Source organism: Zalophus californianus, chromosome 1, assembly GCF_009762305.2.
Source record: "Zalophus californianus isolate mZalCal1 chromosome 1, mZalCal1.pri.v2, whole genome shotgun sequence".
Lineage (NCBI taxonomy): Eukaryota > Metazoa > Chordata > Mammalia > Carnivora > Otariidae > Zalophus > Zalophus californianus.
Genome location: NC_045595.1, coordinates 12,993,782 through 13,018,765, shown reverse-complemented (window position 1 = coordinate 13,018,765; position 24,984 = coordinate 12,993,782). Strand labels below are relative to the sequence as shown.

Genomic DNA, 24,984 nt, shown 5'->3' with positions numbered 1-24,984 from the left:
GGTTCAATTAAACAAGCTCTCATGAGCCAGGCTCTGGTCATTGACAGCCAGGAGGAGCTATGCAAGCTGAGTCTTCAAGGATGGAGAACTTGCCAGAAAAACAAGAGAATGAAAGGCATTCCAGAAAGAAGGAACCGCCTTGGTAAAGGTCTGGAGGCTTGCAAGCACCTTGGAGTGGTGGAGCCTTTAACAGGTTAATATGGCTGGAGCAGAGGCTAAGAGTGCAGATTTCAATGTGCCTGGGTGCCGCCAGGTCAGAGAATTGCAACTTCTTTCCTTACCGCCTTTGGGGACACAGAAGCAGGAAGATTTCAGCCTCCTATTGTCTGTCAATGGAATGTGGAAGATTCAGGCTACTCCAGGCTCTGCACAGTTTAAACCAAGTGAAGAAACAAGGAAAGGGTGTTCCAGGCCAAGGTTACAGCATAACCGAAGGCCCTGGGTGTGAGAATTGTGAACCTTCAACTGTTCACGGAGGGGGTCATCGTGGCTAAAGCAAGGAGTGTACATGGGCCCAGGCAGCAGGCGTAATTTTTAAGGTCCTCGAATGCTGGGTAGAAGAGCTTGAAATGTTTCCCAAGGGCAATGGGGAGTCATGGAGGGTACATGAGCAGAAGAGGTGACCAATGCGGTCTCTCTCTCTCTCTGGGGCCTGGCTGGGGAAGGGAGTGAAGGGGTGGCTGGAGAGTCCAGGGAAACAGCTGGGCTGGCATCCAGGTGGGAGGGGAGAGGCTTGGGCTGTTATTATGGATAGAGTTGAGGAGGCCCTTTAGAGATGGATGCAGAGAAAATGGGCAGGATGTAGAGACAATCTGGGCTCTGAGAAATCCAGCATTGACACAGGAGAAACAGCAGCTGGTAGAGGAAGCAGAGATGGGAGGGTCAGAGAGGTAGGGAGCAAGAGGGGCGTGTTATAATTCAGTTCTTGGATGGATTTTAACAAATTGCTTGTTAAAATTCCCATGACACTGTAGAAAAATGCTATAATTACCCCTCCCCCCCATTTTACAGATAAGGAAACTGGGGCTCAGAGATGGAAGAGACATGAGATCAGAGGCTGAGGTGAGGAGGGACTGACATCTCAGGAGCCGGACACGTGACCCCCACTGGGACTGAGGAAGCTGATGTCCTGGAGGAAGCTGGTGTCCTTGAGGAAACAGCACAATAACAAGTCACATGACCAGGGGAGGGGGGCTTCCTGTTTCCTGGCCCCTCCCAAGCCAGCCTTGGCTAGCCCAGGCCCAAGCAGGCAGTGGCCAGAGCTACCCCAAGAGTGTCCAGAGATTTGGGCTGCTGACCAAGGTACTCCTAGAGGCACAGAGGAGTAGAAGTAGAGCAGGCTGGGGGGACCCAAGCCCAAGACTGGGGCCTCTGACTCAAGAGGACCCTGGGGAGGAGAGGTGACTCTTGAAGTCCTCAAGCCAGGCCCAGATTGGGGACAGAGGGGAGCACAGAGGTAGTGAAAGATAAAGGAGGCAGAGGAGAAGGGGAGATCAGAACAATTTTCAGAGATAGTGAGCTGCCTGTCAAAAGGGGCATTCAAATGCGCCAAATCAACACTGATAACTCAAGATCCCTTCCAGAGGGAGAAGATCAATGCCCAGTCCACAGAAGAAGATATTAAGGCTGTCATTTGCCCAGGACAACAAAGGCAACAAAGACAAGAGCTGAGATCAGCCTGCGGTTTTAGGAGGAAGATTCAGAAGACTGACCTCTGGACAGCAATGAGTGCCCGGGCCACACGCCCCCGAAGCCGGCGAGGGAGGCACGCTCCGCCTGTAAGTGCCCCCCTCCCTGCCACACCCAGCTGTTTGGGGCCGCTCAAAGCCCTGCCCGGCTCAGAGCTTGGCCCTGTGGGTCATCTTCAGGGGGAGCTGGATCCTGTGGCAGAGAGTTCAGAGGAGGCTGAGGCAGCCAGCGGGAGTTCTGAGCTGGGCCCTGTGCCATCTCAGGAGAGCTGCAAGCCAAAGCTGCTGGGGCCAGAGGCAGAAGCCAGTGGGCAGGGCCTGGGGAACAGGTAAGGCCCACTTGGTCTGTGCTCCCCACTCCAGCCCTGGTGTATCTTTCCTACCCACAGATCTCCCTGTGTTCCTCCCTTGCTCACACACATGCGATAGCTTCCCATTGCCCTCCTCAGCCCAACTTTCAAGGCCCCAGATAATGCAGCCCCTGTGAGCCGGACACCCCAGATGACCCCATTTCCAGAACCTTCCATCTCTCACCTCACCACAGGACCAACAAAGAGGCTGAAGGGGACTCTAGCAGAGGACTGGCCCCATCTCCTGAGGGACGCCGCAAGCCCGCAGAGGAAGGCCAGCAGGCCACAGATGTGGCCCCGCCGGGTGGGGAGACTGTCCTCCCCAAGCCTGAAGCCTCTGACATGTTTCAGATTCTCCAGCGCGCTCTGAGCTCACTGGAGGCAGCTGCCGCTACCTGGCGCCACCGGCCCCCAAGCTGTCCTGGGCCGTCGGAGGCCGAGGACAGAAGTGAGGTAGGACCCAGGCCCTGCTTGGAGCAGGAGGGGGCAGGGGGTTGCCAGAGGGAGGCAGCCCGCCTGGCAGAGAGGAATGACTGGCTGCGATTGGCCTTGGGCAGCCGCGAGGAGGAGCTGATTCGCATGCAGGCCTCGCTGCAGGCCATCCAGGCTGAGAAGGAGATGCTGCAGAGAGAGGTGAGTGGGGCAGCTCCATCTCGGAGGACTTTCTAAGGGGGAGGTGGGCCTGGCATAGGCAACGTTCAAGCATTTGTTCGTTAGAAAAACTTTTACGGAGCATTGACTGCCGAGCCCTGAACAGACAAAGGTCCGTTGCCTTCTGAGTTAAGGTGGTCAGAGATTTCCCCTGAGGAGGTGACACTTGAATGAGGAGGTAAGGGAGGAGCCATGCAAGGATCTGGGGGAAGAGCGTGCCAGGCAGAGAAGGAACTCCCTCTCTGAGGTGGGAGTGTGATTCAGGGACCAGTGAGGGGGCCAGTGTGGGGGTGAAGGAGGGCAGGTTAGGTGATGCGGGCAGATTTATAGGGTCTCGTGGGCTGCTGGGAGTTGGGCTTTTGCCCTGAGCCTGGTGGGATCCTGGAGGGTTTCCCGGAGCAGAAAGGGGCGGGACCTGATGCAGCGGTCACAGGCGCCCTCTCGCGGCCGTTGGAGGAACAGCACGCGGGGGTGCGGAATCCTGCAGACCAGGAGGCACTGGTCCAGACACCAGATGGTGGCAATTGTGGAGGTGGTACGAAGTGGGCCGATTCGGGGAGGTGTCGAAGGTGAAGCTGGCAGGTTTGGGGGTGAAAGCCAGAGAAGGGTTGAGGACAAGTCCAGGTTTGGGGGCCGGCGGGACTGGAAGGGAGAAATGCGGAGGCCGCAGGAGGAGCAGGTTTGGTGGGAGAGAGACCAGAAGCTCTTTGGGCGGTCATGAGCTCACGATACCCATGGGCCACCCATGTGGGACCATCAGAGAGACAGTTCTGTGTCTGAGTCCAGAGCTCAGGGAAGGTGTCAGAATAGGAGAAACACATTTGGACCTCTTCTAAAGAAAGGGGGCCGAAGGAGATGGTGGGGAACATGTCTTCCTCTTGGGCAGGACAAGGGGGAAAGATATGGGGCTGCCAGAGCCCAGCCTGAGGGGTGGGGCCCACTTCCTGGCTGGGAAAGGAAATCCCCCCTCCATACTCCTCTCCCCACCCCCACCACCCTTGGCAACCACCATCCTGTTCTCTGTATTTGTGAGTTCGATTTTTTGTTTTATTTTGTTTTAGATTCCAAATATAAGTGAGATCACAATGTATTTGTCTTTCTCTGACTTATTTCGCTTAGTATAATGCCCTCAAGGTCCATCCATGTTGTGGCAAATGGCAGGATTTCCTTCTTTTTTTTTTTTTAAGATTTTATTTTTAAGTAGTATCTACACGGAATGTGGGACTTGAGCTCACAACCCTGAGATTAAGTGTCGCAGGCTCCACTGACTGAGCCAGCCAGGCACCCCTCCTTCTTTTTTTAAGGCCAAATAATATTCCTTTGTTTATACACCAGATCTTCTTTAGCCATTCATCCACTGGTGATCACTTAGGTTGCTTCTGTGTCTTGGCTATTTCAAGTAATGCCACGATGAATATAGGGGTTCGAGTTAGTTTCGAGTTAGTTTTTTCATTTCCTTCGCATAAATACCCAGAAGTGGAATAGCTGAATCCTGTGATAGTTCTATTCTTAATTTTTTGAGGGAACACTATGTGGTTTTGTATAAATGGCTACACCAATTTACAATCCCGCCAATGGTGCACGAGTGTTCCCTCTTCTCCACATCCTCCCCAACACTTTTTATCTCATGTCTTTTTTTAAAAAAGATTTACTTATTTATTTGAGACAGAGAGAAAGTGAGTGTGCATGCGTGCCCATGTGAGTGGGGGGAGGGGCAGAAGGAGAGCATCTTCAAGCAGACTCCCTGCTGAGCTACTGCGACCTATGAGATCATGACCCTAGCCGAAACCAAGAGTCAGATGCTTAACCGACTGAGCCACCCAGGCGCCCCAATGTCTTTCTGATCTTTTTGATAGTAGCTATTCTAGTAGGTATAAGGTGGTATCTCATTGTGGTTTTGACTTGCATTTCCCTGATGATTAGTAATGTTGAGCACCTTTTCGTGTACTGACTGGCCATTTATATGTTTAAAGAAAGAAGATTCTTGAGTGGCTAAGTGAATTGCCCCAGGCTCAATAGTGGGGGGTTTAGTGGGGGGTTTGGTGGGGCATAGCTAGGTTCCTGCTTCCCAGCCGAGGCCTTGCCACTGTCCCAGGAGCAGGTCTGCAGGAGGGTTTGGTGGGTGGTTGGCGCTCCCAGGCCTGACCTACTCCGCCTTCCTTCCCCACCCCCACCCCAGGTCCAGGAGCTGCAGGATTCCCTGCTGAAGCCGGAACCTTTTCCACCTCCCGCCCGGGGCCAAGCAGAGGGCTCAGGCAGTGGCTCCAGCAGTTCTGGGGTAGATGAGGAGCCCTGGGGGACTCAGGTGAGCATGGGAAGCTTAAAGCCATGACCTTGAGATCTTTAGGATTCTGGGCAGCGAGACTCAAATCCTGGACCTGCGATCCAGTAGGTTGTGGGGTTGGAAAAGGCTTAACCCCATGATACTGGGCCCTCAATGACAATCTGGGTGAATCAAGTCACCTCTTTCTAGCAGGACCCCTTCTCTCTGGCTCACCCCCTGCTCCGGCGCCTCCAGAGTGATTCCAGTGCTCAGATGCTTGGACCCCTCCCCACTCAACCCCTCGCCCCCGAGATACACATCATGGAAGCCCAGATGGAGCAGCTCCAGGGGTAAGGGCCACAAATGCTGAGCTCATAAGGGCACCAGAGCCTCCCCAGCTGGGCTGTCAGCCCAAGAATCTGGAGCTGGAGTGGAGTGGGGAGGAGGGTGCAGATCAGTTGGGTCCTGACTGCCCTGGGTGGGGGGCTCTCATTTTCCCTCTCCCCTAATTGCGGAGGCAGGAGCATTGAGAAGCTCAAATGTTTCAACCGTCTGCTGTCAACTGCGCTGCAGGCGTACAAGGGCCGGTGTGAAGGCCTGAGCATGCAGCTGGGCCGGCGGGAGGCTGAAGCCACAGCGCTGCGTCTGGCCTTGCAGTACAGGTCAGTGCATCCCACCCACGATAGCACTAGCGTGGAAGGGAATGGGTACGCTCCGAGCATGATCTGCAGGGAGAGCCGGGGCCCTCGTAGGAAGGCACTTTCCCACCGGAGAAATTATTTTAAGGCAATTTTAGCCCAAGGGGTGCTGAAGGAGTCTACATGCTCCCAGGGGTGGCAGTGGGGGATGGAGTGAAGGATCCAAGGACAAGTGGGTATGTCACCCACACGACAAGATGGAGCCGGGTGTCCTGGAGCACTCAAAATCAGTGTCTCACAGTGAGCACTGTGAGGAGGTGTACGGAGTCCTGCTCACTCTCCGGGAGGCAGACTCAGGAGCAAGAGAGGAGGCCCCTAAGGGGGACCTGGATGTGGCAGAGAAGGAAGCCCAGAGGCTGCTGGCACAAGAGGATGCTGCCATGGATGGAGAGACACCACGGGATCCACAGCTAAGGTACCCCTGGGAACCTTGAGAGCTGGGAGGGCCAGTGAGTGGGGTCCTTATTAGAGAATGGGGCTCCCACAGCTGGCTCCGTGTTGGGGTTTGGCATGGCTGTGCCCAGCAAGGTTGGTGCAGGATGCTCCGTGGGTCGTGGGCAGGAGGCCTGACTAGAGTTGTCTGGTTGCAGTTCAACAAAGTTGGCATAGTGGTTGACAGCCACTGGGATTGGTATAGGACCCGCCAGGGTTGGTTGGCATGAAGGTGGATGATGGTGCCCACTGATTAGAACTGGCATGATGGTGTTTAATGGTGTAGGCCTGATGTTTGTACACATGGGGTTAGCGTGATGTTGCCAAACAGGGTTGGCAAGCTGAGCAGTGGTGCCCATTGTGTTGGTGTGATGGCATCCACCGTGTTGATGTAAGTGATGGCACCTACTGAGTTGTTGTGATGGCTTCCACTGTGATGGCGTGAGCAACAGTAATCATTGACACGATGGTGTTCGCTATGTTGTCTTGATGAATGGTGATGCCCATTGGGGTTTATGTTCTGGTGTCCACCATGTTGGTATGACAGCACTCACTACAGATGGCATGGAAACCATCATGGTCAGTAAGATGGAAGATGCTAGAGCCCCACCAGAGTTGGCATGAAGCTAGCACAACTCTGGCCACCAGTATTGACATTAGACCCTTCTTCTGTTTCCTATAGCCCCGAGGGCAGTAGTGTGGATCGGCCCACACCACAGGAGGTGGCTACCCAGCTCTGGGGCTATATCCAGCGTCTCCGGGCTCGCCGTGCTCTGGTGAAGATCCCCACAGAACCTGGCCCAACTTTGGCACCCGTGCCCACTGTGCCTCACGCAGAAGCCATGGTGCAGGCCATTCTGGGGACCCAGCCTGGCCCGGCCCTACCCCGGTTGGAGAAGATGCAGATCCAGCAGGACTTGGCAGCCACACGGGTACATATGGGCAGTGGTCACTGTGTTGGTCTTTTCTGGTGGGATGAAACCCTTTGCCGAGGTTGAGAGGGATGCGACTGGGGGACCAAGTAACAAAGAAGAGTTCTACGTGGCTGGGGGCAGGCTTCCCAGAGGGAGGAGCATTGGAACTGGGATTTTGAAGGATGAATAGGAGTTTGTCTTCTGAAATTCAGTTTCCCATAAGATTCTGAATCTGGCTTTCCAAAATTTCCTTCCTAAGGAAAGGAGATGGAGGCAGGGGACATAATCTGAGGTTTATCCTCTGGCATGAAAGACCTGAGGTTCTAGAGTTGGAGAAACTCTAGACACTTCCACTGAGATGCTACTCGAGCTTGTCTGAGATATTTGTACCCTCTGAACTGCCATTTCTACAGCGGTCATTTTTAGGAGATGATTATTTCCCAACATACAAAATCATGGTGAGGGTTTGAGTTCTTGTCTGACCGGTCCTCACTGAGCTCGGGGGGGGGGGCTCCTGGGGCCTCAGTTTCCCCAGATCCTAGAGGTCCCAACTCTCTGCCCACTCCTTCGTCTCTCAGGAGACTCTGGCAGACCTGATGCTGCGGCTGCAGTTGGTGCGGCGGGAGAAGCGGAGTCTGGAGCTGCGGGAGGCTGCCCTCCGAGCCCAGGGCCCAGCCCACATGCTCCTGCTCGAGCAGCTGCGGTGGGAACGGGCACAGCTCGGGACTGGTGGGGCCAGCCGTAGTAGCGGTGGAGACAGCAGTGGAGGTGAGAGCAGTGGAGACGAAGAGGAGTTGTCGCAGGTGAGTGGCCCTTCCTGGACCTTGTGGGGATAGCAGTATACTATAGTTGCTATGGGGCCCTGGTCAACCACAGCCCCCCTGTGAGCCTCAGTTGGCATTTCCGCAGAAAGAGATGAGCTGAACGTCAAAGGACTGCATGTCAAATTTCATACTTGTACTTTGGGCTTTTTTTTCTTTGAGGGTATTGAGCCCACTAAGCCCCAAGGCGTTTGGCATCTTCCGCTCAAACCTGTGCCTCCTCTTTCCCGCCCCCAGGCTTATTCCTACTCCAGTATCCCCACTCCAATAGCCCCCGCCCATGCTTCATCTCATCCTAAATTTTGGCTCGAGCTTGCCCCGTGATGCCTTCCCTTTTGCCCCTTACCATCTAATCATGTCTGTCCTCTGCTTAAAGCCTTTGGCAGCTTCTGGAACCCTCCTTTGAATCATCTCTCCCATCTCCAAGCCTTTGTAGATGCCGGGCCCCTGCCAAGAACACTAGTCCCTTACCTCTTTGTCTGATTAAGCCCATGACCTCTTGCAAGTCTGAGCTCAGACCTCACCTGCCTCCAGATGAGATTCCCCAGTTATTTATTTCTCTTGTTAAGGAGGAATTTTACCCTCATCGGGGTATCTCACCAGATTGGGGCTGTGGCTGCCCACAGTCTGGGTGACTTCAACGTCCAGCTTGGGCTGAGTACGCCCTCCACCTAGGCCAAAGTCACTTCCCTCCCTTCTGCCTCCCACAGGGCCCTCCTGCTATCCTTGGTGGAAGCAGGGGCATTGATGGAGGCCAGGTGGGCCAAGCACAGGGACCGGAGACTCTGGCCCAGGAACTGGCAGCGTCACTTAACCGGTGTGTGTCTTGGTCCCGGGCTGGGGGGTGGATGGGCTGGGCGGGTATATGCAAGAATCCATGGGGGCACTGAGTGCAGCAGAGGGCTGGGTGTGCATCCGTGTACAGGTGTGCTCATATGGAAATACCATGGACAGGTGGGGTGGGAGGAGGGAAGGAAGGATTGGCTATGGCCATGAGCTCCTGTCTCCCCACCCCTGCACCAGGGCCCTGGGCTTGCGGGAGCAGCTGCAGTCTCTGCGGGAGGAACTGGAACAGGTGGCTCAGAAGGGGCGAGCCAGACGTGCTCAGAGTGCTGAGCTGAACAGCGATTTATGCAAGGCTCACAGGTGGGTCCCCCTTCCCTGGGTCTCCCCGAGGGACCTCAGAAGTGTCCCTGGCTCTCTCTAGGCCTCAGGTTTCCCCCATGAGGTCGGTGGCGAGTTCAATCCATCCCATACCTCCCTTTTCTGAGTGGAACCCTAGGAAGATTCAATCTCAGAGAACTCTGTCTGGGGCTGGGAATACATAACTCCTGACTTGGGTGGGAGGGGGGCTGTTTCCTGGCTCAGCCCCCCTCCCACGCCCTCCAGTGCCCTGGTCCTGGCCTTCCGAGGCGCCCACCGGAAGCAGGAAGAGCAGCAGAGGAAGCTGGAGCAGGAGGTGGCAATAATGGAGGCTCGCCAGGCAGAGGAGCTGGAGGTGTTAGAAGCCACCGCAAGGGCACTGGGGAGGCCCAGACCACCCTGCCGGCCTCCTCGGCTCGGGGAGACCTTTCTGTAGGTCCCAGTCTGGCCGTGTCTGGACATGCCAGACAGTTATGGCGGGCCCCATCATAAACTGTCCTGGAGTGATGTTATGTCATGTGTGACCTTGAATGTTGGAATCTGTTGGGTGGGATGGGGGCTGATGCACCTGGGGGTCTGGGCATTTGAGAAAGGCTCCCTGTCTTTGACCTGGCACCATGTGGCATGTGAATGTAATGTCAGCGGGATCATGCCAGGGATCATGCCAAACCTAAGAGTGGCTGAAGGATTCGGGGTCAGTGAGATTATATGGCCAGAACTGAAACTCCAACACTCATCTGTCTCCAGAAGCCTTGGGAGGGCTCCAAAGGGACAGTGGCACATCTTCCCTTGTCCACTCCCTTCCCAAGGGACATGCTGGGTTTGGCCTGGTAGGTGCTCCCAAGAGGAAAATGCCTATATCCCAGAAGGAAGACTGAGGGCCTAAAGATTCAGGCTGTGGAAAATTAGCCAGAAGAGCAATCCCTCCCAAGGTGGAGGTCGGGGAGAGGAGAAATCAGAGGGCTTTGGAACTTGCATTCAAAGAATATGTGGCGCTAAGGTGAAGGGCTTCTGGATGGGGGGCACACCAAAGGTAAGAAATCTGCAGGTGTTTGCTCCGGGGCAATGATATTCTGGCCTGAAGGTCTGGATGGCCCCTGGCCAAGCTGAATTCCAGCTTTCACTTGCAGGACCCGGGGGCTGTTAGTGTCAGGTTAATAGCAGGCATCTAATTAGCATGTCATTTGCATAAGCCACACCTCCTGGAAACGGGGGACCGGGTGGGACGCGGCCAGGCGGATTATTGGCCTGCTCTCCCCTCCTCGGTGATGGCTGAAATCCCAGGCGGGCCTTAGAAAGGTTTCCAGCCCCAGCCTGGTGGTGGTGATGGTGCGGGGTGATTTTCAGCCCGCACCTGTGCAGGTGTGTGCGGTGGCTGCCTGCTGCAAGGCGGGCCTGAGGTCAGGCCCCTCAGGGGCCTGGGCTTAACCTGGTTCTCCTGACGCAAACTCCTCAGAGATCGCTGGGGCTGGTGACCTTCGGACCGTGCAATTTGGACAAAAGCCAGCTTTGAAGAAAGGGAAACTGAGGAGGGCAAGGTCCTGAGGAGGGTCAGAGGGGCCGACCTTCCTCCCTCATGCCAAGAGTGCAAGACCTGCTTCAAGCCCCCCAGTCCCACCAGTTTGCTCGCGGTGGGGGGGGGGGGGCGCGAAAGAAGACAAGGTCACCTGTTGAAGGGTGGGGAATGAGTTCGCGCTGTTGGAGGAGGCAGGGGCGGGTTCCCAGGCCGCCGGGAGCGGGGTCTGGCCGTTCCCACGGGTGCCCCCTCGGCAGATGGGCCCAGGGCTCTTTGTCCCCGGTCCGCAGCCGCAGCAAGGTCAAATGTCACCGCGGGGCCGCGGGCAGGGGTCAAGGGGGCGGGGCCGGACCTCGAACGTCCCCCCGCCCAGGAGGGCCCCGGGGGGTTGGGGGGCCGTGGCGCTACGGAGAGGGGGCGGGGCGGCCGCCGAGGGGTTGGACCTACCGGAGGTTCTAGGATCTGCGGCGGATATTTCCCTAGTCTCCAAACCGGCCCCAGACTGCCACTTGTGAGCCTCCCCTCCCCCGAACTTGTGTCCCTCAAGCCCCAAGGCCCTGCCCCCTCCCCTCTCCAGTCCCCCTCTGACTCCCTTCCCTGAACTTTGTCTCCCTTCCGAGATGCCCCCTCTCCAAGAATGCTGGAAAGCACCGTCCAGGGACCTGGGACCCCTGTCCTCACCTCCAAATAGCCAGCCAGTACCGCCACATTCCCGGGCAGCCCCAGAACAAAATGGTCTTCTCCAACCCTCCAGACCCCCTTCTCTAGCAGGGCTTACAGGGCAGGGAATTCCACTCTAGTCAGTCCCATGGAAAGTCCTTGCTCATGTCTAATCCCAGTCCTTCTTGCTTCCCGTAGTTGCTAAAACTCGTACCTGGCCAGACTCTCCCTGGGAGGCCCAGAGGCCCAGGGCTGGGTGTGTGGTGCCTGGCTTTTACAGAACCTTGGTATCCTCTTAAATGTTGCATCATCTCCAAGATCTCCTAGCCCCCCCCTCCCCCGCCAAGGTGCCCCCTCAGATGTAATCTGGAGAAGGGGTTGCCTTCCTTTTCCCAAGGCCCCTTCCTGCAAGGGTGGGGTGGGGTGGGGGCAGAGGGCACTGTTTTTCCTGCCGGCAGCTCTCAGAGGCCCAGCCACGTGCCCCGGTGTCCAGCTCTGGGCCCAGGGCAGGGCAGGAGATAAGGCCGGCAACTGGACCTGCGGGACTCCAAGGTGAAAGGTCACCATAGGAAGGGCTTTTCCAGCTGGTTAAACGTTAACAGGCCCAGAGCAAGAGGCTCAGGCTTGCCCAGCTTCGGGCTGCCTGGCTGGGAGGTGAGGGGTGGGGGGGGTGGGACAAACAAAGGGTGCTTAATAAATGCTGTTCGGCCCCACCGGGGTCGAGGAGGGCGGGGGGAAGCTGTAAGCCAGCGGCAACTGAGAGGCTCCAGGGAGACTGGAAGAGACATCTGCAGTCCAGCCGGTGGCCTGGCCAAGCCCTTTATGTGAAGCACAGAAAGAAAAGGAAATTAAAGAGGAAAAGGGGCAGGCCCCTGTAGGGATGGTGGGCATTCCTGCTGCCTCTAGCTAGCTGGGCGGGTGGGTGCCCTGCCCCCAAGAGGCCTAAAATTCTGGCGAGGGGGCCCCTGACCTCGCGCCCCCGCCGGGCCACAGACCACAACATCCCTTAGCCTTGGAGATTCCCAGCACCAGGTGTTAGCCCAAGCTGAGAAAGGGTGGGGTGGGGGTCGGACGCGGCGACTTTCTGGAAGAGGAAGCAAACACAATCCATCATGCAACTGTGCAAAGAAATGCCCCAGGGTGTGTGTGTGTGTGTGTGTGTGTGTGTGTGTGTGTGTACTGCGCAGGGGCGTGCCCCCGGGTGCAACTGGCCCCCCATTATTGCTTCTGCGGGGGAATGCAGGGGTAGGGTTCCGAGGTGCGCCTCGAGGGCGTTTGAGCGAGGCAACGTCCGAGGCCGGAGGTGTAGGGGAGGGCCTTGGAGAGACATCTTGGCGAGGCTGCGGAAGGGCAGAGGGCAGCGGCGGCCCACGGTCCCGCCGCGGCCCGGCAGGGGTTAAGGCTGGAGTCGGGCGAGGGCGGGGGCAGGGTGGGGGGGGGGAAGGAGCGGGGGGAGGGTCAGGCCGAGCGGCCCCGTGCTCCGCCCTCGCCCCTCCCGCCGGCCCGGGCGCCGGGCGCCGAGCGAGGCCACCCATGCCCTTATAAGGGTGGCCGTCGCCGGGGCAACGAGCGCCCGCCCCCAGCCCGCGGCGCGCGCCCCTGCCCCCGCCCCCGCCCCCCGCCCGCCCCGCGAATGGAACGTTGTGTGTCAAACCGGCCGCAGCGCGAGGCCGGCGCGCGGGGTCGGCGGCGGCGGCGAGAGCGAGGCTCGGGCCCAGGCGCAGGCCCAGGCCGGGCAGGCGCGGCCGCAGAGGGGGCGGCAGCTCGGGAAGCGCCGGCCCGCCGCCTTGCAGGCCCCGAGCGGCCGCCTGGGGGCCCGGGGGAGCCAGGGGGCGCGGCGACCGGCCCCGACGCGCGCCTGCCGCCCCTCCCCCGCGCCGCGGGCGGCCGCGTAACTTGCGGCCAAACTTTCCCCCCGGCCTCCCGCGCTCGGATGGCGGCCCGCTAAGTTGGCCGCAGCCCCCGGCCAAGCGGCGGCCAGGCCAGAGGGCGCCCCCTGCGCAGCCTGGGCCGGGCCATGGCCCGCGCGCCCCCGCCGGGGCCCCAGGGCGGCGGGGCGCGAGTCCCCGGGGCCCCCGGCTCGCGCCTCTAGCGCGCACCCTCCTTCCCCAGGCCCGGCCCCGCGCACGCGTGGGAAAGTTGGCCTGGAACCGGCCCGACCAGTTCTGCCCGGGCGCGCGGACCGGCCGCAGGAAGTTGCTGCAAAACTTTTTTGGGGGGTGCAGCCGGTGCCCCCCGCGCGCCGGGCCCGGATGCGTGCCGGGTAGGGTCCCCCCGGGCCGAGAGGGGTGCCCGGAGGGAGGAGCACGGAGGGGGCGCCCCGGCCCCGCTGCCCTGGGGCTATGGCCATGGTGACCGGCGGCTGGGGCGGCCCCGGCAGCGGCGGCGGCGACACGAACGGCGTGGACAAGGCGGGCGGCTACCCGCGCGCGGCCGAGGAAGACTCGGCCTCACCCCCGGGCGCCGCCAGCGACGCTGAGCCGGGCGACGAAGAGCGGCCGGGGCTGCAGGTGGACTGCGTGGTGTGCGGGGACAAGTCGAGCGGCAAGCACTACGGCGTCTTCACCTGCGAGGGCTGCAAGAGCTTCTTCAAGCGGAGCATCCGCCGCAACCTCAGCTACACCTGCCGGTGAGCCCCCTATCAGCGCACGGCCGCTGTGCACCCGGCCCCGGCTTGGGCCGGGCCTCTGACCTGCTCGGTCACCTTGGGCCTGGCGCTGACCTTCCCCGGGCCTCCACTCCCCCCTCTGAGAGAGGGGCACAGCCCCCTCTCCCCGCCTCCATTCCATTCCTGGGATTGTGTATACAGTCGGCGCTGTATCGGTGCAGGTCCCCCCCCCCCACCCCGTCAGGTGGTCCCTTGCGGCTTCCGCCCCAGTTCCTTGCTCCTTCTCCCTCCCTCCCTTTTCTCCGGAGAGGGGTCATCTCCGCGCGGGGAAGGGTTGGGGGGGTGCTGTCAGGGGTGGGGCCCTAACCCCAGGGCATCCCTTCTCTTGGGGATCTCGGCGCGCAGGGGACCCTGAGGGAATCGAACGTGGAACTTGGACTGTGGAGCTCGCAGCGTCCAGGGGCCATTGTCTGCGGCCGCGCGGATCGATACGGCGCGCCCTTGGGGTCAAATATCACTTCCAAAGTCGCCCTGGCCACCGCGGCGGCGGAGGCGGCGGGAGCGAGGCAGGGGTGGCACCGGGCGGCCTCCGGCCTCTTTCGCATGGGTAGCCCTGCTGTGGGGGGAGCTGGGCTTGCCCATCAGGGGGGAACTACCCCCACCCTGGGCTCACCCAGGGCCCTGGGTCACTGGAAAATGCCGCTGGAGGGCTGGGAGGGCTGCTGGATTTGACCACACCTCGGCTGCTCCAACCCTCCCCCCACCAGGAGTGGGTGCCGACCTGGGGCTCCTGGAAAATCCCTGAAACTTCGGTCGGCCCCCTCAGGGTGGGGGTGAATGTTTCCAAGAAGGAGCCCTGGGCCCTGGGAGGTTGGAGTCCCCACTGACAGGGTGTGGCCTTGCTAGTTTCTCTGGTTGGTGCTGGGGTTGGGTGTCTAGCCCGGGGCTCCCTTTCCCACTGCCCTCCCCTGAGTGTCCTTTCACTCCATTGACAAGCTCCTACCCTGCGCCCCAACAGGAACATGTGTAGGCTCTACAGAGCCAGTATGGAGAGTCCCATTTTCCAGATAGGCAAAACTGAGGCCCAAAGAGGTCCTGGCGCTGCCCTAGGGCACCCAGGGAGAGACCCTGCCCCAGCTGGGGCTTAGCAAGGTGAACTGGGGTTGGGAAGAGGGGAGCGGCTGAGTCCTGAACCGGGTGTCCCCAGGGAGAGGGCAGCTGATGGAGGGCTTGTTGGTGAGGCCATAGGGCGGGGCGCCGGGCACCAGAGGCTGGAGTTTGGCCCCAGGTCTGTGGTCAGGACCTTGTCTGGGGTAGCTGTGTGTGTGTGTTTGGGGGGTGGGGTGGGGGAAGCTGGCTTACTCCCTTCTCCAGTGCTAACTGGGCCACCAGACTTTGGCCTCATTCTTGTTGCTGCCTGCTCTCTGGCCGGGTGTTTGGGGAGGGTAAGGGAGGAGCTTAGGCCGCTCTGGGGTCCCAGGGGCTCTCTGAAGGTGGGAGCAGGGAGCTACAAGACAGGGGAGGGGGGCGTTGTTTGGGGCTGGCACGTTCTCCAGAAGCTCTGCACTGTGTGACCTGGTGAAGTCACGGCCCGTCTCTGAGCCTCAGATTGGTTGGGCAAAGTCCCCTCAGGGCCCAGCCTAGGAGGTTTGAGGCCAGCCCCTCAGAGAGACCCCAGCTCTCTCCCAGTCTGGAGGAGGCACAGTGAGACACAGATGCTCCCTGCCTGTGGAGTCTGGGCCAGAGGGAGGGATGGGTCTGGAGTCCCAGGAGAGAGAAGGGGCTTTGCCCGAGGTTCAGGGAGGGCTGTCTGGAGGAGGTCTATGGGAGGTAGGCGTGAAAGCAGGAGGGCTTTGGCATGTAGAGGAGGTGAAGGGCACTCCTTGGAGAGAGCGTGGCCCAGGCAAACACTCAGTGGCAGTTTAGGGGAGCAGTGCTGTAAGATGAGACCACCCGGGCATGGGAGAAGTTAGAACTGAGTGGATCTGAAGTGCTGGACCGAGGATGACAGGGAGCCAAGGAGGGTATGTGAGCAAGGGAGGGCAGGGATCAAATTGGCCCAGAGGCCAGAAGCCTCGGGAGGAGGCTGAGTTGGGCCATGGGTTTGGGCAAAGCATGTGCTCTTTAGGTGGGATGACAGGTGGAACTTACTGTTTCCCCATCCTGAGGGACAGGAGGTCTGCCCCAGCTCCACAGCTGGGGAAGTTGAGGCAGAAGGTTCAGGACCTCCCCTGAGGTCAGGGGCCCCGAGCTGGGCCCCTGCCTGCCTGCCTGCCCGCCCCAGGCCTGGCTGTTTCCACCCGGATGCCCAGGACCCTCCCACTGCCTGCCTGCTGGGCTTTGTTCTGGTTCTGCCTGAGCTCCCTCCACCCTAGCAGGGCCTCTTTCTGGGGGCTCAGGCCGGGCAGGGGACAGAGGCCTGGGCTTAGAGGCTGGCGTTTTGGGACCTGGGCCCTCGGAGACCCCCAGGACCTCAGCTCTCCTGAATTTGCCATTGAGGACCCCCCCCCCCAGTTTGGGCTTGGGTCCTGATGCCCTCCCCCAAAGCCCCCTAGGTCCCCCCAGACCCAGTGCATCCCTTAGAGAGCCGGCATCTGGCCTCCCATTTCCAGATGAGGAAACTGAGTCTCTGTGGAGAAGTCGCCGCCCCAGGGCTGGGGCTGAGTGTCTGTGGCTGAGATGTGTTTGATTTTTAACTTCATCGAGCATTCGTTTTACTCTGTGACTGTCTCTGGGTACCCTCTTGGTGCCCAGGTGGGACCCTAGGGGTGTCTGCCCCAGGTCTGGGACTTGGAGAGCCTGGGGCCCAGAGAGACAGCGAGGGAACACAGGGGTAGGGGCCAAGGGGAAGAAGTGCTGGAGAAATTTGAAGAACAAGGGCCTGAACCTTTCTGCTTGGGACTGACCCTGGATGGGGAGCTCATTCTCTTGCCGGGTGGGGCCTCCTGTCCCATCCCTGGAAGAGGCCATGATCCCTGTGGGCCACCCAGAGGAAGCTTCTTAGGCTCAGTTAGGAGTTGGAAGGTCTTCTCCAGAAGAGGGGATATGGGTGTGGGGTCTTAAAGGGAGCGCAGGGGTTCATTCATTCGTTCATTCATTTATTCATTGGTGATAGTCTTGTGCAGGGGGATAATACTGGGGCCCTACTGTGCCCATAGAGGACTGGCCCTGGCCTGGCCCCTGGTGTCTTAGCTAACCCCCAAAGCCTGGCTCCCTGACCATGTACCTTTCCTGTTCTCACATTGCCCTTGGAACAAAGACCCCACCTCTTCGCCCCGCAATGACCAAGTAAAATGAAACTGTTGAGGCTTTCATATTTTCACATTTCCAGCCTTAAAGCTGTCCTTGCTCACGCTTTCTGCCTGGAATTGCCTCTCTGCTCTGGGAGAACTTCTGTTCATCCTTCAAAACCCACTTCTAACATACCCTTCCTGGTGTGCTAATCCACTTTGCTGCAGACTGACGCCATTCATCGCCACCCACTCCAACTCTCCTTTCCCTCCTTGCAGACTTGCAGGCTGAGCCCCTGTGCCCCTCTGGGGATACCTGCCCAGCCCGGGGCGGGGGGCACTGACGTTTCTCAGGTGTGGCCTTCAAACGTGGCTTATAGGGTGGCTCTGGGGGGCAGGACGTGGGTGTTGTGGTGACCCCCTGCATGCCTGTAGGTCCAACCGTGACTGCCAGATCGACCAGCATCACCGGAACCAGTGCCAATACTGTCGCCTGAAGAAGTGCTTCCGGGTGGGCATGAGGAAGGAGGGTGAGTACCCACCGGGGTGGGGCAGGCAGACGGGGGTACAAACAGCCCTCGCCTTCACTCCCTGTCTCGGGAGGGGTCTGGGAGCCGCGGAGGGCGGGGTCTGGCGCCTGCTAACCTTGTTACCACCGATCCCACGATCTTGTGGCCCTCAGTCCGGCCCTGGGCCAGAGGAATCCAGTTATCCATGGTCACCTGCGGGGGAGCCGGGGATGCAAGGGACACCCTGATTCAGGCCCCTGTGAGGACAGTTCTGCTCCCCAGCCCCTCCTCTCTGCGGCCCCTGGCCTCAGAGTCAAGTTCCTTCGCCCTGACACCTCAGTGGCCCCTGTGCCCCCTAGCCTGGCCAATGCTGTCTGAACAAGGATTTTTTTTTTTTTTTTTTTTTGATTGCTTTCCTTCCATCCTCCACCCCCTGCTTTGTGTTTGTCCAAGGCAGGAACTCGCCCGATTAAGGCAAAGGGCAGCTTACCCTTCCGCCTGACCCTGGGCACCGGGAGCCAGAGGGAGGCCCAGCCCCTTGTCTCTGCCCTGGGGACTTGTGTGCACACGTGCCGGACGGCTGGGCCCAGAACTGGGCCGAGCATACGTTGGAACCCAGAGGCTTCCACATGGAGCCTGGTGGGCTGGGGAGCAGTATCTGGCTTCACAGGATGAGAACCCCGGGCTGGGCTTCCTGTCTCTGTCAGGACTCTCCTGGGGCAGGTTGGCAGCGCTTCCCTGCCTCTTGAGTCTCCCCTGCTCTAAAGTTGGTGTCTTCTCTGCTGGCCTCTGGGAAGGGCGCTGGCAGTGGCTGCTCAGACTTTTTCTTAAGACTGTCTGATTACTCTTCTTTGGTCCTTTTAAGTTTGGGGATGACTTGCCCCACCCCACCCCACCTGGATTTTGCCTCTACTTGTCCATTTGACCTAAAGTCCTGATGTACATCACATCAGGGCTTCAGATCTCCAAAGTCTCAGGAGTGGGAAAAAAAATCATAATCACAGCTCATGCCCCAAACACAGTCCTAACCTCAGGGCCTTTGCACAGGGTGTTCCCGCTGCTTGGAGCACTCTTACCCCAGATAGCAGCATGGCTTCCTTACCTCCTTTCTTCCTTTCTTTTTTTTTTCTTTCTTTCTTTCTTTTCTTTCTTTCCCTTTCTTTCTTTCTTTCTTTCTTTCTTTCTTTCTTTCTTTCTTTCTTTCTTTCTTTCTTTCTTTCTTTCTTTCTTTCTTTCTTTCTTTCTTTCTTTCTTTCTTTCTTTCTTTCCTTTTAATAAAGAGGTGGGGGGAGGGGCAGCAGGAGAGGGAGAGAGAATCTCAAGCAGGTTCCATGCCCAGGGCAGAGCCCAATCTAGGGCTCCATCTCACAACTCTGAGATCATAACCTGAGCCGAAAATCAAGAGTTGGATGCTTAACCAACTGAGCCACCCAGGTGCCCCTTACCTCTTTTAAGGTTTGCTCAAAGAACACCTCCTCAGAGAAGCCCTCCTGATTGCTTTTCACCATCCCCCCTATCTACCTTGCTCTGTAATTTACTTGCTCCCCCACCGGAATGTTCACTCCCTGGGGAAAAGGACTTGTGTTTTTCTTGTTTTCTGACCTAGCTCCCGTGCCTATCCAGGGCCTAGGACATTGAACGTACTTAATACCCATTTTTTTCTTGGCCTGAATTACTACCCATTTAGCCTGTATTATATGCCTAGTGCTGTTCTAAGCATGTTAGAGTCTCATTAATTTAGTGATCGGTGTCATCACTGTCATTACCATCTGCATCTTCCAGCTGGGGAAATTGAGCACAGCGAGCAGAGAGGTGAAGCATTTGCCAGGGTCAGAGAGTAGCAGAGTTGGGTTAGGACTTGAACCCACACAGTTCGGGCTGAATAAAGAGGAAGAGCTGGGGAAGGGGTTCTCAGGAAGCAGGAACAGCAAGTGCAAAGGCTCTGAGGTAGGGACATGGCTGGGTGATGGATGAATGGTGGGGATGGGGTTTAGAACTGAGTGAGCAAAGGGCCAGAAGGAATAAGTCCCTCCCCCTCGCCCCTGGGGGGCCACAGGGTTGAGCTGGGATCCACTTTCTGGCCTTATCCAGCTCCACCCATTTGAGAGTTGATCCTGAGACACAGAAATCCCGTGGAGCCTCGAACCCAAGCCCCCACTTCCCTGCTCGGCTCTATTAGCCCCTGGCTCCCACCCACATTCTGTTTCCCATTCATTCCCTGATCCGTTGACCATGGGTTCATGGAGATGAGACAGGGCATGCCAGCTCATTAAAGACCCTTAGTTGGTTTCTGTCTGGCTCTCAGCCCAGTCTGCCCCTCCACCCCACCCACCATGGCACAGGTCAGCTGAGCCTGTGGCTACCCCTCCTCCCCTTTGTGCCTCAGTTTCTTTCTCATTCACCTGAATCCTGGGGACGCTGGCCGAAGCCAGCAGTGGGTGCTCCCCTGCCCCCTTAACAGGCAGGGGTACTGACGGCAGTTAATGTGTATTGAGCACCTACTATGGGCTGGCTGGGACTCCACTCCTAGCACTGGGGTCGTAGCAGATGGAGGAGACCTGCCCTTGGGAGCCGTGACCTGGGGGTGGGGTGAGGCTGGGAGCTAGAGGAAAGATCCCATCTCCGTAGGACAGATCCCTTGCCTTAAGGATAGGCTGGCCAGGGGCTCCAAGTAGTATGAAGGTGACCTCTCCCTGGCCCCATTGTCAGCTCTGGGACACCCCCCCCATGATTGACAGATGGGGTAATGATTGACAGGTCTAGCCTCCACGGCTGCTGAATGGAGCTCACACCGTCCAGAGGGAGGGGCCAGGCGTCCCACCACCCGTGCTCTGCCAACAGTGGGGATGGCAGTGGTGTATGGACATGGCCTCAGGCCCAGGGCGCACAGGGCAGAGCAGGGTGGGGCCCTGGCCTCCCAACAAGCTGTGCACCCATGGGGTGGGGTGGGAGGTCCGGGGGAAGGTTGGGTTTGGGGAGCCTTTGAGGGGAGGGGCTGAGTGACCCTCTGATGACTTTATCTTTCCCCCTTTCTTCCTCCACCTGCCCCCCGTGACCCTGGATACCCACTTGGCCCCTCGTTCTTTCCCTCCCTCCCCCCTGTCTGGTCTCCTTGTGTCCCTCAATCCCTTTCCCGTGCCCGTTTTCGTCACTCCGCCTCCCCCCACCCCCCGGCCCCCCCTTCCCCCGCCCGATTCCCTGCGGCGGCGGTGTGGTGGTGGGGGAGCCTCTCTCCCCTCCCTCCGCTCCTGCCCCCTTTCCTTTCCCCCCTCCCCGTCTCCATTCAATCCCCGCAGCGGTGCAGCGCGGCCGCATCCCGCACTCGCTGCCCGGCGCCGTGGCCGCCTCCTCGGGCAGCCCCCCGGGCTCGGCGCTGGCGGCCGCGGGCGGAGACCTTTTCCCGGGGCAGCCGGTGTCGGAGCTGATCGCGCAGCTGCTGCGCGCCGAGCCCTACCCCGCGGCGGCCGGGCGCTTCGGCGCGGGCGCGGCGGGCGCGTTCGGCGCGGGGGCCGGCGCGGCGGGCGCGGTGCTGGGCATCGACAACGTGTGCGAGCTGGCGGCGCGGCTGCTCTTCAGCACCGTGGAGTGGGCGCGCCACGCGCCCTTCTTCCCCGAGCTGCCCGTGGCCGACCAGGTGGCGCTGCTGCGCCTCAGCTGGAGCGAGCTCTTCGTGCTGAACGCGGCGCAGGCGGCGCTGCCCCTGCACACGGCGCCGCTGCTGGCCGCCGCCGGCCTGCACGCCGCGCCCATGGCCGCCGAGCGCGCCGTGGCCTTCATGGACCAGGTGCGCGCCTTCCAGGAGCAGGTGGACAAGCTGGGCCGCCTGCAGGTCGACTCGGCCGAGTACGGCTGCCTCAAGGCCATCGCGCTCTTCACGCCGGGTGAGATGCGCGCTCGCGCCCCGGTATGGGGCGGGGGGGGGGGGGGGGGCGACCTGGACCCTGAGCCCGGCCCCCATAGCCTTCCACTCCCTGACCCTCAGCCGGCCCCGCACGTGCCTGAGCGCTGATAAGGGGGGTGGGGTGGAGGGGGGACCCTGATGTCCCCACCCCCGGAGCCCAGGTCTCCCTGAGAACCCAGAGCTGGGCCTGGACCCCGTGACTCAGGCCCCAGCAGCCTCTCTCCCTGATTCCCAGGCTCCCTGAGACCCACCCCACCCCCACCCTCCACCTCATCAAGGTGCTCTCCGTGCTCAGTGAGCAGATTGAGAGGTGGGGGGGATGAGGGAGGGAGGTCCCGGTCACCTGGTTCTGGCCCTCAGTCCTTGATCTTTGTCCTCCCCAGCACCTCTGACCCTCATCTGCCAAATCAGGTGGTTCTTCCTGCTTACTGTGCAGTTGTGGAGGGCTGCCAGGCCGGGATACTGACACCTGGGTCTGGCCTCCCCCGAGCCTTTCCACTCCCTGATTCCTGAGCCCTCAGACTTCTGACCCCGGGGTTCCCAAACTGCCCCCCGCACCCCAGCTGGCCTCCTGGCAGCCAGGGCCGCGGGGAGGGGGGTGCGGGGGGGCGGGGGGTTAGGGTGGGATTGGGCAGGGGCGTGTCCTGGAGTCCCTCCCTCTGTGGGCGGGGCTAGGGCGGGGCTGTCCCAGTACCGTCCTTGTCATCAGTTAACCCATCTAGCACCCGAAAGCCCTGCCTTACTCCAGAGACTGGAGTAAGAAGCAGTGGCACAGCTGGTTCTGCACTCTGGAAGGTTCCAGATCCCACTAGGTGTCTTCGTGGGGTCAGGGATGCAAGAACCAGACCCACCACTCTGACTCTGAGAGGTGGCTTTCATTTGATAAATATGGCTTGGCCCCTCTTGCCCCAGTACCTTACCCTTCATGGGTCTCCAGTTTAGATGCTGTCACATTCACTGACACCCTAGGCCATTCTGTCTGAACACTCCCTCTGGGCTTGGCCTTCCTTCCCAAGCCCCCTCCCTCCCTAGCTCCCTTCCCCTCGAGCTTGATTAGAACTTGTCACCCTGCCAAAGGCCTCAGTCGGGGCTCCTCTGTCCTGAGACTCGGCTGGCCACACTCCTGTGTTGCTGGCCGCAGTTGAGGCCACCTCAATCTCTCCTGAGGACAGGCACTGCCTGAGATGCCCCCATCTGTGCCTCAGGCCTCCATTTCCCACCTGAACGCGCCCCCCCCCCCAGACCCACAACCCCGAGTGGTGCCCTCCAGTCACCCCTGGAGGGGCCTCGTGTCCTCGCGCCACCGCCCACCCGATTGACCTTGCCCGTCTCCCCAGATGCCTGTGGCCTCTCAGACCCAGCACACGTGGAAAGCCTGCAGGAGAAGGCGCAGGTGGCCCTCACGGAGTATGTGCGGGCTCAGTACCCATCCCAGCCCCAGCGCTTCGGCCGGTTGCTGCTCCGGCTCCCAGCTCTGCGCGCTGTCCCCGCCTCCCTCATCTCCCAGCTGTTCTTCATGCGCCTGGTGGGCAAGACACCCATCGAGACGCTGATCCGAGACATGCTGCTGTCAGGAAGTACCTTCAACTGGCCCTATGGCTCAGGCCAGTGACTTCACAGGGCCGGCTGCGCTGCGGCCGGGTCTGCAGACCTCAAGGGACATGGATGCTTCGGCCTCGCGCGGGGCCCCCAAGTGGAGGACCTTGGCTTCTCTCCTCAGACTCCTATTTTTTAAAGACTGTGAAATGTTGTCTCCTCTGTTTTTTAAATGATCACGAAACCAAAAAGAGAGTGCTTGTTCAGGCTCCAGCCTCGGCCTCCCCAGGACTCCTGGCCTGAATAGAGGGGGAGGGACCGAGGGTCCACTCCTGGGAGAGCCTGGAGCTCAGCACCCCAAGCATGGACTTTTGGGCCGGTGGGGTTGGCTTCCCTTGTGTGATGGACAGAGGCCTGGTGTCTGGACTAGAGGGGCAGGGGTAGTATGCGCCAGGCAGATCCTCTGGACATGTAATCCACGTCAGACACTACATGATGAATGAATCAAGGCCAATAATAAAGATGTTTCCTACCTGCTTGGCCTCCCATCATTTTTGTGAGGGGAAGGTAGAATGGGGGGCACCCCACCATGGCTACCCACTCCCAGCCATCTGGAACACCCACAACCTAGCAACAGCCCTACTTGCTGTTTTTGTTGGACAGTTTTGTGGGGAAGCAGCTAGGGGCAGGGAGGGGGTCCTGTGGTCAGCTAGTGAGTCCGTAGGAGTTGAGTCCTGCAGATAGTTCAGGCTCAGGTTCGGGCTCTGGCCTGTGAAGGTGGGCCTCACAGATTCACACAGGGCCTGGACCAAACACCTTATTGTTTCCTTTGGTCAGCCCTTAACCATGGTGTCTGGGCCCCGGTGTCCTTGGGAGAAACATTTGGGGTAATTTCACCACATGATCTCAGCCCAGACAGAGCCCTCCCTCTCAGCCCAGACAGAGCCCTCCCTCCCCTGGCTACAGCAATTGGTTCAGGGAGGGCGTGTGGCCCAGAGATGGCCACTGAGATTTGATGGTGGGATTAGGAAATAGGCCGTAATTGAAAGAGCCAAAAGAGGAAGACCAACTTCCCAGGATGCCTTTGGAGCCCCTGGATCAAGCCGTATCTGAAACCTTTAGGTGCTTCAGTTTCATGATCCCAGATTTACCCTTTTGTGCCCGAGGCTGAGTTTGGTTTCTTCTCACATGTAACTAAAAAAACTCTTGTTTCAGAGATTGACATCTGGAAGGTGGACTTAAGTTGATGTGGGGTGATGGCACCAGGGACCTTGCCATCCTGGCCTCAGAGGCTTGGGGCCCAGCTCTGTGGTGGGAAAGGCGCCTGTGGGGCTGACTGTCAGGACTGTGGCTCTAGAGGGTGGGCAGAAAGAGCGTGGATGGTGGGGGCAGGCCAGGAAGACAAGCCCTCCATCAAAGATGCCCCTTTGAAAACGGGGAAGAACTCAGGTCTTGCTCCGCAGGCTGGGCCCGTGCTCAGCTCTTAAACCTCCTTCAAAACGCTCCCCATGAGCACCCAGCCTCCTTCATGTCCATCCTGGAAGAGGCCTGAGTGGGAAGACGGGGTGTTTGAATCCATTTCCTGGGGGATGAATGGGGGTCTTGTGGGTATGCTTTGCCCCCAGAGGGGACTGAAGTAGGAGTGGGATGGAGAGGACCCGGGGCTCCCACTGGAGGGTGGACTGTTTCTGCCCGGGGTCCGCGTCTTCCACGATGCCCTGCAGGTAAGCAAACGTGTGCCCCCTGCAACTGGGCTGGACGGCGATGACCTATGAGGTGCACAGGACATCTGAGAGCTGAGCGAGACCATTCTGTCTGTCCTGCTGTCCAGTCCCCAGGCCAGAAACGTGGATGTCTGTCTAGGCCTGACTGCAGAACTACAAAACCCGACGCATACGGCCGTCCTCGCAAGAAGACCTCCTGAGGTCCTGTGGTTGAGACTGCCATCCGGCCCTCTGTCACTGCTCTCTCACTGGGCCCAGGCCATCTTCCCTGAGGAGACAGGCCCCGTGGGGACGGGTCCTGGGACAGGACTCTGGGATTTGGTGGCTGACACTGCTTTCC

At 59.5% G+C, this 24,984-nt stretch overlaps 2 protein-coding genes across 4 annotated transcripts; both read left to right on the top strand.

Annotated features, from left to right (window-relative positions):
• The first annotated feature begins 1,239 nt into the window (after nt 1-1,239).
• USHBP1 (USH1 protein network component harmonin binding protein 1) lies at nt 1,240-9,476 on the top strand. Of its 3 annotated transcripts, none has more exons than XM_027584989.1 (12): nt 1,240-1,778; nt 1,869-2,017; nt 2,233-2,671; nt 4,869-4,994; nt 5,166-5,302; nt 5,474-5,614; nt 5,892-6,065; nt 6,765-7,014; nt 7,575-7,799; nt 8,528-8,634; nt 8,841-8,963; nt 9,207-9,476. In XM_027584989.1, the coding sequence occupies exons 1-12, from the start codon at nt 1,725-1,727 to the stop codon at nt 9,394-9,396; spliced, it is 2,115 nt and encodes a 704-aa protein (XP_027440790.1). In that variant the 5' UTR covers nt 1,240-1,724; the 3' UTR covers nt 9,397-9,476. The 3 variants fall into 3 exon arrangements, with proteins under 3 accessions (XP_027440790.1, XP_027440789.1, XP_027440791.1); XM_027584988.1 differs by having other exon boundaries at nt 5,163-5,302; XM_027584990.1 differs by lacking the exon at nt 1,869-2,017 and having other exon boundaries at nt 5,163-5,302.
• A 3,326-nt stretch (nt 9,477-12,802) lies between these two features.
• On the top strand, nt 12,803-23,456 carry NR2F6 (nuclear receptor subfamily 2 group F member 6). The gene is made up of 4 exons (XM_027587668.1): nt 12,803-13,765; nt 17,410-17,504; nt 20,780-21,364; nt 22,722-23,456. The coding sequence occupies exons 1-4, from the start codon at nt 13,479-13,481 to the stop codon at nt 22,994-22,996; spliced, it is 1,242 nt and encodes a 413-aa protein (XP_027443469.1). The 5' UTR covers nt 12,803-13,478; the 3' UTR covers nt 22,997-23,456.
• The last annotated feature ends 1,528 nt before the right edge of the window (nt 23,457-24,984 follow it).

Excerpts from the sequence above, each read along its gene's own strand:
- USHBP1 (XM_027584988.1), top strand. The coding sequence starts at position 1,725 with ATGAGTGCCCGGGCCACACGCCCCCGAAGCCGGCGAGGGAGGCACGCT. Across the intron at positions 2,018-2,232 it reads GGGCAGGGCCTGGGGAACAG|GACCAACAAAGAGGCTGAAG; the intron begins GTAAGGCCCACT and ends ACCTCACCACAG. Across the intron at positions 8,964-9,206 it reads GATTTATGCAAGGCTCACAG|TGCCCTGGTCCTGGCCTTCC; the intron begins GTGGGTCCCCCT and ends CACGCCCTCCAG.
- NR2F6 (XM_027587668.1), top strand. The coding sequence starts at position 13,479 with ATGGCCATGGTGACCGGCGGCTGGGGCGGCCCCGGCAGCGGCGGCGGC. Across the intron at positions 13,766-17,409 it reads AACCTCAGCTACACCTGCCG|GTCCAACCGTGACTGCCAGA; the intron begins GTGAGCCCCCTA and ends GCATGCCTGTAG. Across the intron at positions 21,365-22,721 it reads CATCGCGCTCTTCACGCCGG|ATGCCTGTGGCCTCTCAGAC; the intron begins GTGAGATGCGCG and ends CCGTCTCCCCAG.